The sequence below is a fragment of the Heptranchias perlo genome, unplaced genomic scaffold, assembly GCF_035084215.1.
Source record: "Heptranchias perlo isolate sHepPer1 unplaced genomic scaffold, sHepPer1.hap1 HAP1_SCAFFOLD_156, whole genome shotgun sequence".
Taxonomy (NCBI): Eukaryota; Metazoa; Chordata; class Chondrichthyes; order Hexanchiformes; family Hexanchidae; genus Heptranchias; species Heptranchias perlo.
Window position 1 is genome coordinate 564,822 of NW_027138817.1, and position 12,079 is coordinate 576,900.

Below are 12,079 nucleotides of genomic sequence, written 5' to 3' on the forward strand. Positions count from 1 at the left end.
TTGTTAGCTAAGATAGAAGCCCACGGAATCGAGGGAAAAGTACAGAATTGGTTAGGAAGTTGGCTGAGCGAAAGGCGACAGAGAGTAGGGATAATGGGTAGATACTCACATCAGCAGGATGTGACTAATGGAGTCCCGCAGGGATCTGACTTGGGGCCTCAATTATTCACAATATTTATTAACGACTTAGATGAAAGCATAGAAAGTCTCATATATAAGTTTGCCGATGACACAAAGATTGGTGGCATTGTAAGCAGTGTAGATGAAAACATAAAATTACAAAGCGATATTGATAGATTAGGTGAATGGGCAAAACTGTGGCAAATGGAATTCAATGTAGGCAAATGTGAGGTCATCCACTTTGGATCAAAAAAGGATAGAACAGGGTACTTTCTAAATGGTAAAAAGTTAAAAACTGTGGATGTCCAAAGGGACTTAGGGGTTCAGGTACATAGATCATTGAAGTGTCATGAACAGGTGCAGAAAATAATCAATAAGGCTAATGGAATGCTGGCCTTTATATCTCGAGGACTAGAGTACAAGGGGGCAGAATTATGCTGCAGCTATACCAAACCCTGGTTAGACAGCACCTGGAGTACTGTGAGCAGTTCTGGGCACCACACCTTCAGAAGGACATATTGGCCTTGTAGGGAGTGCAGCGTAGGTTTACTCGAATGATATCCGGACTTCAAGGGTTAAGTTATGAGGAGAGATTAAACAAATTGGGGTTGTATTCTCTAGAGTTTAGAAGGTTAAGGGGTGATCTGATCGAAGTTTATAAGATATTAAGGGGAACAGATAGGGTGGATCGAGAGAAACTATTTCCGCTGGTTGGGGATTTTAGGAGTAGGGGGCACAGTCTAAAAATTAGAGCCAGACCTTTCAGGAGTGAGATTAGAAAACATTTCTACACACAAAGGGTGGTAGAAGTTTGGAACTCTCTTCTGCAAACGGCAATTGATACTAGCTCAATTGCTAAATTTAAACCTGAGATAGATAGCTTTTTGGCAACCAAAGGTGTTAAGGGATATAGGCCAAAGGCAGGTATATGGAGCTAGATCACAGATCAGCCATGATCTTATCAAATGGCGGAGCAGGCACAAGGGGCTGAATGGCCTACTCCTGTTCCTATGTTCCTAAGATAAAGATTGAGAAGGACATAAGTAAGACAAAGACCAAAGTAGGAAATTAGAAAAATAGCTGATTTTGAGAGGATGAAAATGGAACTCGGGAAAATAAACTGTAAACATTTACTGACAAACAAAGGTACAGAACAGTGGAAAAATTTAAAACTGTGATCAAGAGAATCCAGGAGAAATATATCCCACTAAAAAGCAAAAACAAACTAGTCAGTAATGACACACCATGGATGATTAAAGAAATAAGAGCAAAATTGAAACTAAAGAAAAAGGCATACACTAAGTACATGGACAACAAAGGAGACGACAAAAGGGAATACGAAAAGGTTAGGAAAGAAGTCAAAAAGACAATTAGGAAAGCAAAGAGAAACTACCAAATTAAATAATCAAGGAATATAAAGAAAATAGTAAAGTATTATACAGACACACAAATAACAAAAGAAAAGATAGCAGAGGCACTATTACAAATATTTTTTAAAAATTCATTCACGGGATGTGGGCAAGGCCAGCATTTATTATCCATCCCTAATTGCCCTTGAGAAGGAGGTGGTGAGCCGTCTTCTTGAACCGCTGCAGTCCGTGTGGTGAAGGTTCTCCCACAGTGCTGTTAGCTAGGGAGTTCCAGGATTTTGACCCAGCGATGACGAAGGAATGGTGATATATTTCCAAGTCGGGATGGTGTGTGACTTGGAGGGGAACCTGCAGGTAGTGGTGTACCCATGTGCCTGCTGCCCTTGTCCTTCTAGGTGGTGGAGGTTGCAGATTTGGGAGTTGCTGCAGTGCATCGTGCAGATGGTACACACTGCAGCCATGGTGCGCCGGTGGTGGAGGGTGTGCCAATCAATCAAGCAGGCTGCTTTGTCTTGGATGGTGTCGAGCTTCTTGAGTGTTGTTGGAGCTGCACTCATCCAGGCAAGTGGAGAGTATTCCATCACATTCCTGACTTATGATGGTGGAAAGGCTATATATATATATATATATATATAAAAATTCATTAGAAAAGGGAATAGTGCCAGAGGACTAGCAGACATCTAATGTGATTTCTATATTTAAAAAAGGAGAGAGAACAAGTCCAGGGAACTATAGACCAGTTAGCTTAACGTTGGTGGTAAGAAAGATAATGAAATCTAGAAACCGAAAATATAATAAAGAATAGTCAGCACAGATTTCAAAAGGGAAGGTCATGCTTGACCAACCTTATTGAATTCTTTAAAGAAGGACTACAAAGGGTAGACAAGGGTAATGCAGTAGATGTAGTATATTTGCATTTTAAATCATGACTTAGGTCAGGTAGCAGAACGGAAAGCAAATCAAAAGCAAAATACTGCGGATGCTGGAAATCTGAAATAAAAGCAGAAAATGCTGGAAAAGCTCAGCAAATCAGGCAGCGTCTGTGGAGAAAGAAACAGAGTTAACGTTTCAGGTCGAAGACCTTTTGTCAGAACTGGAAGATGTTAAATAGTTAAAGTTTTTAAGCAAGTACAGAGCCAGGCAAAGGCGGGGGGGGGCGGAGCAAAGAACAAAAGGGAAGGACTCCGATAGGGTAGAGGGCAAAAGTGATTAAATGACAAAAGAGATGATGGTGCAAAGCAAGGAGGGTGGTAATGGGACAGGTTAAGAACAAAAGATGGGTCTAGAGGAGCTGTAAATGGCAACATCAGAACCATTACCAGCAGCTGCAGTCCAATAAATTTAAAAAAAATTAAAAATGGGAACAGTGGTTATGATCTGAAGTTTTTGATATCAATGTTGAGTCCAGAAGGTTGTAAAGTGTCTAATCAAAAGATGAGGTCCTGTTCCTCGAGTTTACATTGAGCTTCACTGGAAGTGTAAGAGGCCAAGGACAGAGAGGTCGGAGTGGGATGGGAAATTAAAATGGCAAGCAACCGGAAGGTCAGGGTCACGCTTGTAGACAGAGCGGAAGCGTTCAGCAAAGCGATCATCCAATCTGCGTTCGGTCTCCCCAATGTAGAGGAGACCGCATCGTGAGCAGTGAATACAGTATAATAAATTGAAAGAAGTACAAGTAAATCACTGTTTCACCTGGAAGGAATGTTTGGGGCCCTGGACGGTGGGAAGGGAGGAGGTGTAAGGGCAGGTGTTGCATCTTCTGCGCTCACATGGGAAGGTGCCGTGTGGAGGAGAACGGGTGTTGGAGGTGATGGAAGAGTGGACCAGGGTATCGCAGAGGGAGCAGTCCCTTCGGAATGCTAAAAAGGGGAGGGCAAAATGTGTTTCGTGGTGGGGTCACGCTGGAGGTGGCGGAAAAGTGGAGGCTGGTGGGGTGGAAGGTGAGGACAAGGGGGACCCTATCATGGTTCTGGGAAGGGGTGAGTGAGAAGTGCGGGAAATGGGACAGACACGGTTGAGGGCCATGTCAACTACAGTGGAGGGGAATCCTCGGTTGAGGAAAGAGGAAGGCATATCGGAAGCACTGGTGTGGAAGGTGACATTGTCAGAACAGATGCGACGGAGATGGAGAAACTGGGAGAAGGGAATAGAGTCCTTACAGGAAGCGGGGTGGGAGAAAGTGTAATCAAGGGAGTTGGTTGGCTTATAATAGATATTGGTTGACAGCCTATCCCCAGAAATAGAGATAGAGAAGTCGAGGAAGGGAAGAGTCGGAGATGGACCATGTGAAGGTGAGGGAAGGGTGGAAATTGGAAGCAAGGTTGGTGAAATTTTCCAGTTCAGGGCGAGAGCAGGAAATGAGACCGATACAGTTATCAATGTACCGGAAAAAGAGGTGAGGGAGGGGACCTGAGTAGGACCAGAACAAGGAATGTTCCGCATATCCCACAAAAAGGCAGGCATAGCTGGGACCCATTGGGGTTCCCATAGCGGCACCTTTTATTAGGAGGAAGTGAGCGGAGTCAAAGGCGATGTTCAATGTAAGAACAAGTTCAGCCTCAGGTGGCTAAGGCTGGTGGTAGATGGGGACTGGTTGGCCTCCATTCAAAGTAGAAGCAGAGGGCCCACAGGCCCTCCTAGTGGGAGATGGAGGTATAGAGGGACTGGATGTCCATGGTGAAAAGGAGACATTTAGGGCCGGGGAACTGGGAACTGTTAAAGTGGTGGAGGGCATCAGAAGAGACACAGACGTAGGTCTGGACAAAGGGAGAAAAAAGAGGAAATAAGTTCCGTAGGGCAAGAACAGGCTGGAACGATGGGTTTCCCAGGGCAATCCTGTTTGTGGATCTTGGGAAGGAGGTAGAAGCCGCCTGTGCAGGGTTGGGGGGCAATGGGGTTGGAGGCTGTGGGGGGAGAAGATTCTAGAGGAGATGAGGTCAGTGACTGTCTGGGAAACTATGGCTTGATGTTCGGCAGTGGGGTCATGGTCCAGAGGGAGGTAGGAGGAGGCGTCGGTGAGTTGGCATTCAGCCTCCGCAAGGTAGTGGTCCGTTTGCCACACAACAGCACTGCCCTTGTCAGCAGATTTAATGACAATGTCAGGGTTGGACCTGAGAGAACAGAGCACTGCAAGTTCAGAGGGAGATAGGTTAGAGTGAGTGAGGGGAGTAGAGAAATTGATACGGCCCATGTCACGCCAGCAGTTAACAACGAAAAGATCAAGAGAAGGTAAGAAGCCAGAGGGAGGGGTCCAAATGGAACGAGAATTGTGAAGATGGGGCAAAGGGTCTGCTGTGCCCGGGGGGGAAAAGACTCCTGGCCAAAGAATTGAGCATAGTGGCGAAGGCGACAGAAGAAGAGCTCAGCACATGTTGAGCTCGAAATTCGCTGAGGTGGGAGCACAAAGGGATGAAGTTAAGGCCTTTGCTGAGAACTGATCGTTCAGGGTCAAAGAGGGAAAGGTCAGAATAGATAGCAAGCTGACTATAAAACAGAAAACAGAGAGTAGGGGTTAAAGGTAGTTACTCAGGCTGGCAAAAGATGGGAATTGGTGTTCCTCAAGGATCAGTGCTGGGACGACTTGTTCACTATTTACACAAACGATTAGGACTCGGGAAACGGAAGTACAATTTCAAAATTTGCGGACTACACCAAATTGGGGAGTATAGTTAATACTGAGGACTACGACAAAATACAAGGAGACATTAGTAAATTTGTAGAATGGGCGTGTAATTGGCAAAAATCAGAAAAGATTGAACAGGCTGAGGCTCTTTTCTCTAAAGACTGAGGGGTGACCTGATCGAGGTCTTTAAGATCATGAAAGGATTTCATAGGCTAGATGTAGAGATGTTGTTTCCACTTGCGGGGGAGACCAGAACTAGGGGCCATAAATGTAAGATAGTCATCTAATAAATCCAATAGGAATTTGGGAGAAACATTTTTTTAAACCCAGAGTGTGGTTAGAATGTGGAACTTGCTTCCACAAAGACTAGTTGAGGCAACTAGCATAGATGCATTTAAGGGGAAGTTAGATAAGCACATGAGGGAGAAAGGAATAGAAGGATATGATGATGGGGTTAGGAGGAGGATGGGAGAAGGCTCATGTGGAGCATAAACACTGGCATTGACCTGTTGGGCCGAATAGCCTGTTTCTGTGCTGTACATTCTAAGTAATAATATCGCCCATCTCCACCCCTGCCTCTGAAATCCTCATTCATGATTTTGTTGCCTCCAGACTTAACCATGCTCTCCTGGCCGGCCTCACATCTTCCACCCTCCATAAACTTAAACTCTACTGCCCATATCCTAACTCGCACCAAGTGCTGTTTACCCATCACTCCTGTGCTCGCTGACCCACATTGGCTCCGAGTCCACCAACACCTTGATTTTAAAATTCTCACCCATGTGTTTAAATCCTTTGATGGCCTCACCTTTCTTTATCTCTAAGCTCCTCCAGCCCTATAACCCTCCGAGATCTCTGCACTCTTCCAATTCCAGCCTCTTGCGCATTCCTGATTTTAATCACTCCACCAATGGCGGCCGTGCTTTCAGCTGCCTAGGCCCTAAGCTCTGGAATTCCCTGCCTAAACCCCTCTGCCTCTCCACCTCACTATCTTCCTTTAAGATGCTCTCTATTACCCACCTCTTTGACCAAGCTTTTGGTCACCTGTCCTAATATCATCTTCTTTGGCTCAATATCAATTTTTGTTTGGTTAGACTCCTGTGATGCGCCTCGGGCGGGGTAGTGGAAGAGAAGCGTTGGAGGAGGATGGTGTGGTCAACCATGTCAAAGGCTGCAGACAGGTCGAGAAGGATGAGGAGGGATCGTGCACAATGGTCTTCGTCACGTAGAATGTTATTTGTGATTTTGTTTAGGGCCGTTTCAATGCTGTGGAAGGGGTGGAAACCTGATTGGAAAGATTCAAACATGGAGTTGCGGGAAAGACTGGCACGGATTTGGGAGGTAACAACGTATTCAAAGACTTGAGAACAAAAGGAGGTTGGAGATGGGGTGGTAGCTTGAAAGGACAGAGGGGTCAGGAGTGGGTATTTTGAACAGTGTTTAACGTATGTACTGTCTAGAACTTGTCCAGTTAGAAAGGACAGACAAGAGCTCGACAGAGAGGAGAAGGTCAAACTTTATTTGAATTGACCATTCCTGGAAAATATTGGTTATATTAAAGCAATGAGCATAATTTTAGCCCGGAGACAGGAAGGGTGCAGGGGTCGAATTGCGGACGGGAATCCTGATTTTGACATAAGTTTGATGGTTTTCTGCCCGACAGGCCGGCCTGATTGACAGGCTGGTCTCAGTTGGACAGGGGAAGAGCCAGGAAGAGGTAAGTGTTCAGGTAAGTCTTAGATTGGATGGATTTGGGGGGCGGGGGCACTGCAGGTAGGCTTGTTGGGCCTGGGGGAAGCACTCCTGCTCCTCCAGGCCCACAAGCTGTGCTATAAAGGCACTCATAGAATCATAGAAGTTACAACATTGAAACAGGCCCTTCGGCCCAACATGTCCATGTCGCCCAGTTTATACCACTAAGCTAGTCCCAATTGCCTGCACTTGGCCCATATCCCTCTATACCCATCTTACCCATGTAACTGTCCAAATGCTTTTTAAAAGACAAAATTGTACCCGCCTCTACTACTGCCTCTGGCAGCTCGTTCCAGACACTCACCACCCTTTGAGTGAAAAAATTGCCCCTCTGGACCCTTTTGTATCTCTCCCCTCTCACCTTAAATCTATGCCCCCTCGTTATAGACTCCCCTACCTTTGGGAAAAGATTTTGACTATCGACCTTATCTATGCCCCTCATTATTTTATAGACTTCTATAAGATCACCCCTTAACCTCCTACTCTCCAGGGAAAAAAGTCCCAGTCTGTCTAACCTCTCCCTATAAGTCAAACCATCAAGTCCCGGTAGCATCCTAGTAAATCTTTTCTGCACGCTTTCTAGTTTAATAATATCCTTTCTATAATAGGGTGACCAGAACTGTACACAGTACTCCAAGTGTGGCCTCACCAATGCCCTGTACAACTTCAACAAGACATCCCAACTCCTGCATTCAATGTTCTGACCAATGAAACCAAGCATGCCGAATGCCTTCTTCACCACCCTATCCACCTGTGACTCCACTTTCAAGGAGCTATGAATCTGTACTCCTAGATCTCTTTGTTCTATAACTCTCCCCAACGCCCTACCATTAACGGAGTAGGTCCTGGCCCGATTCGATCTACCAAAATGCATCACCTCACATTTATCTAAATTAAACTCCATCTGCCATTCATCGGCCCACTGGCCCAATTGATCAAGATCCCGTTGCAATCCTAGATAACCTTCTTCACTGTCCACAATGCCACCAATCTTGGTGTCATCTGCAAACTTACTAACCATGCCTCCTAAATTCTCATCCAAATCATTAATATAAATAACAAATAACAGCGGACCCAGCACCGATCCCTGAGGCACACCGCTGGACACAGGCATCCAGTTTGAAAAACAACCCTCGACAACCACCCTCTGTCTTCTGTCGTCAAGCCAATTTTGTATCCAATTGGCTACCTCACCTTGGATCCCATGAGATTTAACCTTATGTAACAACCTACCATGCGGTACCTTGTCAAATGCTTTGCTGAAGTCCATGTAGACCACGTCTACTGCACAGCCCTCATCTATCTTCTTGGTTACCCCTTCAAAAAACTCAATCAAATTCGTGAGACATGATTTTCCTCTCACAAAACCATGCTAACTGTTCCTAATTAGTCCCTGCCTCTCCAAATGCCTGTAGATCCTGTCCCTCAGAATACCCTCTAACAACTTACCCACTACAGATGTCAGGCTCACTGGTCTGTAGTTCCCAGGCTTTTCCCTGCCGCCCTTCTTAAACAAAGGCACAACATTTGCTACCCTCCAATCTTCAGGCACCTCACCTGTAGCGGTGGATGATTCAAATATCTCTGCTAGGGGACCCGCAATTTCCTCCCTAACCTCCCATAACGTCCTGGGATACATTTCATCAGGTCCCGGAGATTTATCTACCTTGATGCGCGTTAAGACTTCCAGCACCTCCCTCTCTGTAATGTGTACACTCCTCAAGACATCACTATTTATTTCCCCAAGTTCCCTAACATCCATGCCTTTCTCAACCGTAAATACCGATGTGAAATATTCATTCAGGATCTCACCCATTTCTTGTGGTTCCGCACATAGATGACCTTGTTGATCCTTAAGAGGCCCTACTCTCTCCCTAGTTACCCTTTTGCCCTTTATGTATTTGTAGAAGCTCTTTGGATTCACCTTTGCCTGATCTGCCAAAGCAATCTCATATCCCCTTTTTGCCCTCCTGATTTCTCTCTTACCTGCAGTTTTGGGCCTTCTCGCCTCCTCTCATGCGGCGTGAAGGCAGTAGCCCGGGAATCCCAACCCCCAGGGCCTAAAATCACAAAACCTGAAAAAAAAATGGAGGCCTGCAGCCTCCTTGAAAGGTTTTAGTGACCAACCCACCCCTTGTCCTGTGAAAACCAGTAATGAGTGGGTTGGGAACGGGTTTGTAATTGTTGCAATTTTTGATGCTCAACTGCCCCCAAACCACCTGTTTTTTGGGGTTAAAGTCCTGCCCAATGAGTTTTCACCTTGCTGCATCAATTAAATGCCACCTCCCCCCACCGCTAAGGGGGCGGAGGGGCAGGATGACCTGTGTATCTAGTGCATTAGTATTGTTCTTTCACCTCCGGGATTAAATAAAAATACACGTACACATGACAAAAACTGAATATGCATAGTTTAATTAAAGATTTCATGCTAAATATTTACAAGTAAAATGAAAATACATAAAATAGTTTTATTAAAGAGAATACGCAAAATAAAATCTATGCCTCGAGGAATAGGAGAAAGTGCGGAGTGTCAGTTTCACTGATGGGTCTGTACGTAGCTGGGAGGTGCTGTGGATCTCATCCCTGTGCAATGAGCAGCAGCCCCACACTAGAGCAGACAGCACCATTAACACTAACATAAGAGCCGGTAGTAACAGTCAGCCCACAGGCCTCACCTGAGCGCACAGGTTGAGGAGTTTTGTATGTTCCTAACAAGAGGACCGATTCCACTGGCACAGCAGTACCGAATGACCACATGAAGGTATCAAAGAGTTTGATCCGAAATATGGCATTGTTATATCGATGCAATAAATGGGCATGCTCGCCACACACCAGAAGCATCATCATGGCTGTTATCCCGGGCGGTCGAGGGGGACAGGCGGGCGGTCGAGGGGGACAAGGAACACTAAATCTGACTGGTAGTAAGTCGACTTTTGAGTCAGTACACCAGAAAACACGTTGCATGTAATAGTCTATACTTCGAAGTATACTCATTTTGCAGACTCCTCTCTGGAATAGCTGCGGGTCTTCGAATTCCTCAGCGAAAGTGTGCCTGGAGTAATCACTACTGCTGTTGCAGTGTGCTCAGGCTCGAGTCACATTCTCTCCATTTGTTGTTTTGTTACATTTTAGTAATACAATCGTAGAGAAGGGAGCGACTGAGCCTGGTCTGGTCAGGCAGAAATGACACAACTCCAATTACAGGTGCCAGGTGTTCCTTGAGGTGATCTTGCTGGCCCAACAGGGTGTGTTCATCCCTCTTTCAGGGAGGATGCTGAGGACACACATGGGTTGGGTAGACACTTACTGCAGCGTCCCAGTGCTTTAAGCTGAACGTCTGACTCGTGTCCAGCAGCAATCTCACGGTAACGGTCAAGCAACAAATGACAAGGCTCATCAGGCACAGAGTGATTGTCAGTCTTGGGTGGGGTGGGGGGGGGGGGGGGGTGGTGTGTGGAGAAGGGAAATTCAGTGTATCAGCGTGGGGAGAGTGGGACCTGAGAATTGCTGAGCACTCGCCACACAGCAAGAATCTGTCTGGTCGGGCAAGCTACGGGGGTCGCAATTGTCTGAAATTGAAGCACCATCGATGACATAGTGGCTGTTCCTAGTTGTGCGAGATCTGACAGGAGAGTTTATCGCATTTCTCTTTGGTGCAGCATTTACTGGGCGCTTCCAGTCATTCAGCACCACTCCATTACTTAATTCCGTTTAGATGAGACGTGGGGGAAGAATGTCCGTTGTATCCCTCCACATTGGTGCAGTAGTTGGTCTTGTTGATCACGTGTGTCATTAATGCTGGCTACAGGTTACTTTTCCCTAGGTAGTACTGAAATGGCACTCTGATCCGGGAACAATCCAGGGCTTCAATTAGACAATGGCAGAGACCAGGATCATGACTCCAATCCCACTGCACAGCAGCAACACCTGATACACAGAGTTCCTGCAACACAGAATCACAGATCAAATATGCAGGTACCGCCAAGAGAATCTGTGAAGTGCACAAATGCACTGCGTGCATGCAAATCCCTACCTGTCAGAAATCCACTTCTTCTCCCACAATCATTTACTGTTTTGGTAGCCGATGCACAGAAATCTGTAGCCCAAACCAAGGCTAGCTGGCCTCAGGATGCAGGCTCTGGCTTGGTTTATTCAAACAGAGGATGATCGGCCCCATATGCAGCACATGCACCACGCAGCAAAAGCACAGTCGACATGGGACCAGTAGATTCTCCGGGTTAATTCCACAGCGATTAGAAAAACGAGGCACGGTGATCAAAGCAGACTTTCGCGTGTTGGACTACAAAAGTGATTACATTTCTAAGATGGAATCTAGTGGTTGTAAAACACTGGGACATCCTGAAGACGTGATGAGGAGCTATGTGAATGCAAGTCCTTGATCAGAGAACTCCATAAATTCACAAACAGGCAGGCGACTGGGACTCACCAAAGATCACTTTAGGGTTTCTAGGAATTTTGACCTCAACTGACAGGTGTAATAACGTAGAATAGACAATGAACCACAAATCTCATGTCTACAAATGGAAAGCAAATCTTTTCCCGCATTCTTCTTTTAAAAAAATGCATCTTTACGCTTAGGGTGAGGGATGTTGGGTGTCAGCATCAAACAATCGCACCAGGTACAGATGGATTAGATACAGAGTAAAGCTCCCTCTACACTGTCCCATCGAACACTCCCGGGGCAGGTACAGCACGGGTTAGATACAGAGTAAAGCTCCCTCTACACTGTCCCATCAAACACTCCCAGGGCAGGTACAGCACGGGTTAGATACAGAGTAAAGCTCCCTCTACACTGTCCCATCAAACACTCCCAGGGCAGGTACAGCACGGGTTAGATACAGAGTAAAGCTCCCTCTACACTGTCCCATCAAACACTCCCAGGGCAGGGACAGTACAGGTTAGATACAGAGTAAAGCTCCCTCTACACTGTCCCATCAAACACTCCCAGGGCAGGTACAGCACAGGTTAGATACAGAGTAAAGCTCCCTCTACACTGTCCCATCAAACACTCCCAGGGCAGGTACAGCACGGGTTAGATACAGAGTAAAGCTCCCTCTACACTGTCCCATCAAACACTCCCGGGACAGGTACAGCACGGGTTAGATACAGAGTAAAGCTCCCTTTACACTGTCCCATCAAACACTCCCAGGGCAGGCACAGCACGGGTTAGATACAAAGAAAGAACTAACTTGCA

At 46.1% G+C, this 12,079-nt stretch overlaps 1 protein-coding gene across 2 annotated transcripts in view; it reads right to left on the reverse strand.

Moving 5' to 3' along the window:
- Nucleotides 1–9,255: 9,255 nt before the first annotated feature.
- The window catches only part of LOC137309259 (zinc transporter ZIP13-like), a 66,210-nt gene continuing 63,386 nt past the window's right edge, over nucleotides 9,256–12,079 (reverse strand). For both annotated transcript variants that reach the window (XM_067977521.1, XM_067977520.1), the window contains one exon: nucleotides 9,256–10,807. In XM_067977521.1, coding sequence (XP_067833622.1) covers nucleotides 10,735–10,807 — 73 coding nt within the window. In that variant the 3' untranslated portion in view covers nucleotides 9,256–10,734. The remainder of the gene's footprint in view (nucleotides 10,808–12,079) is intronic.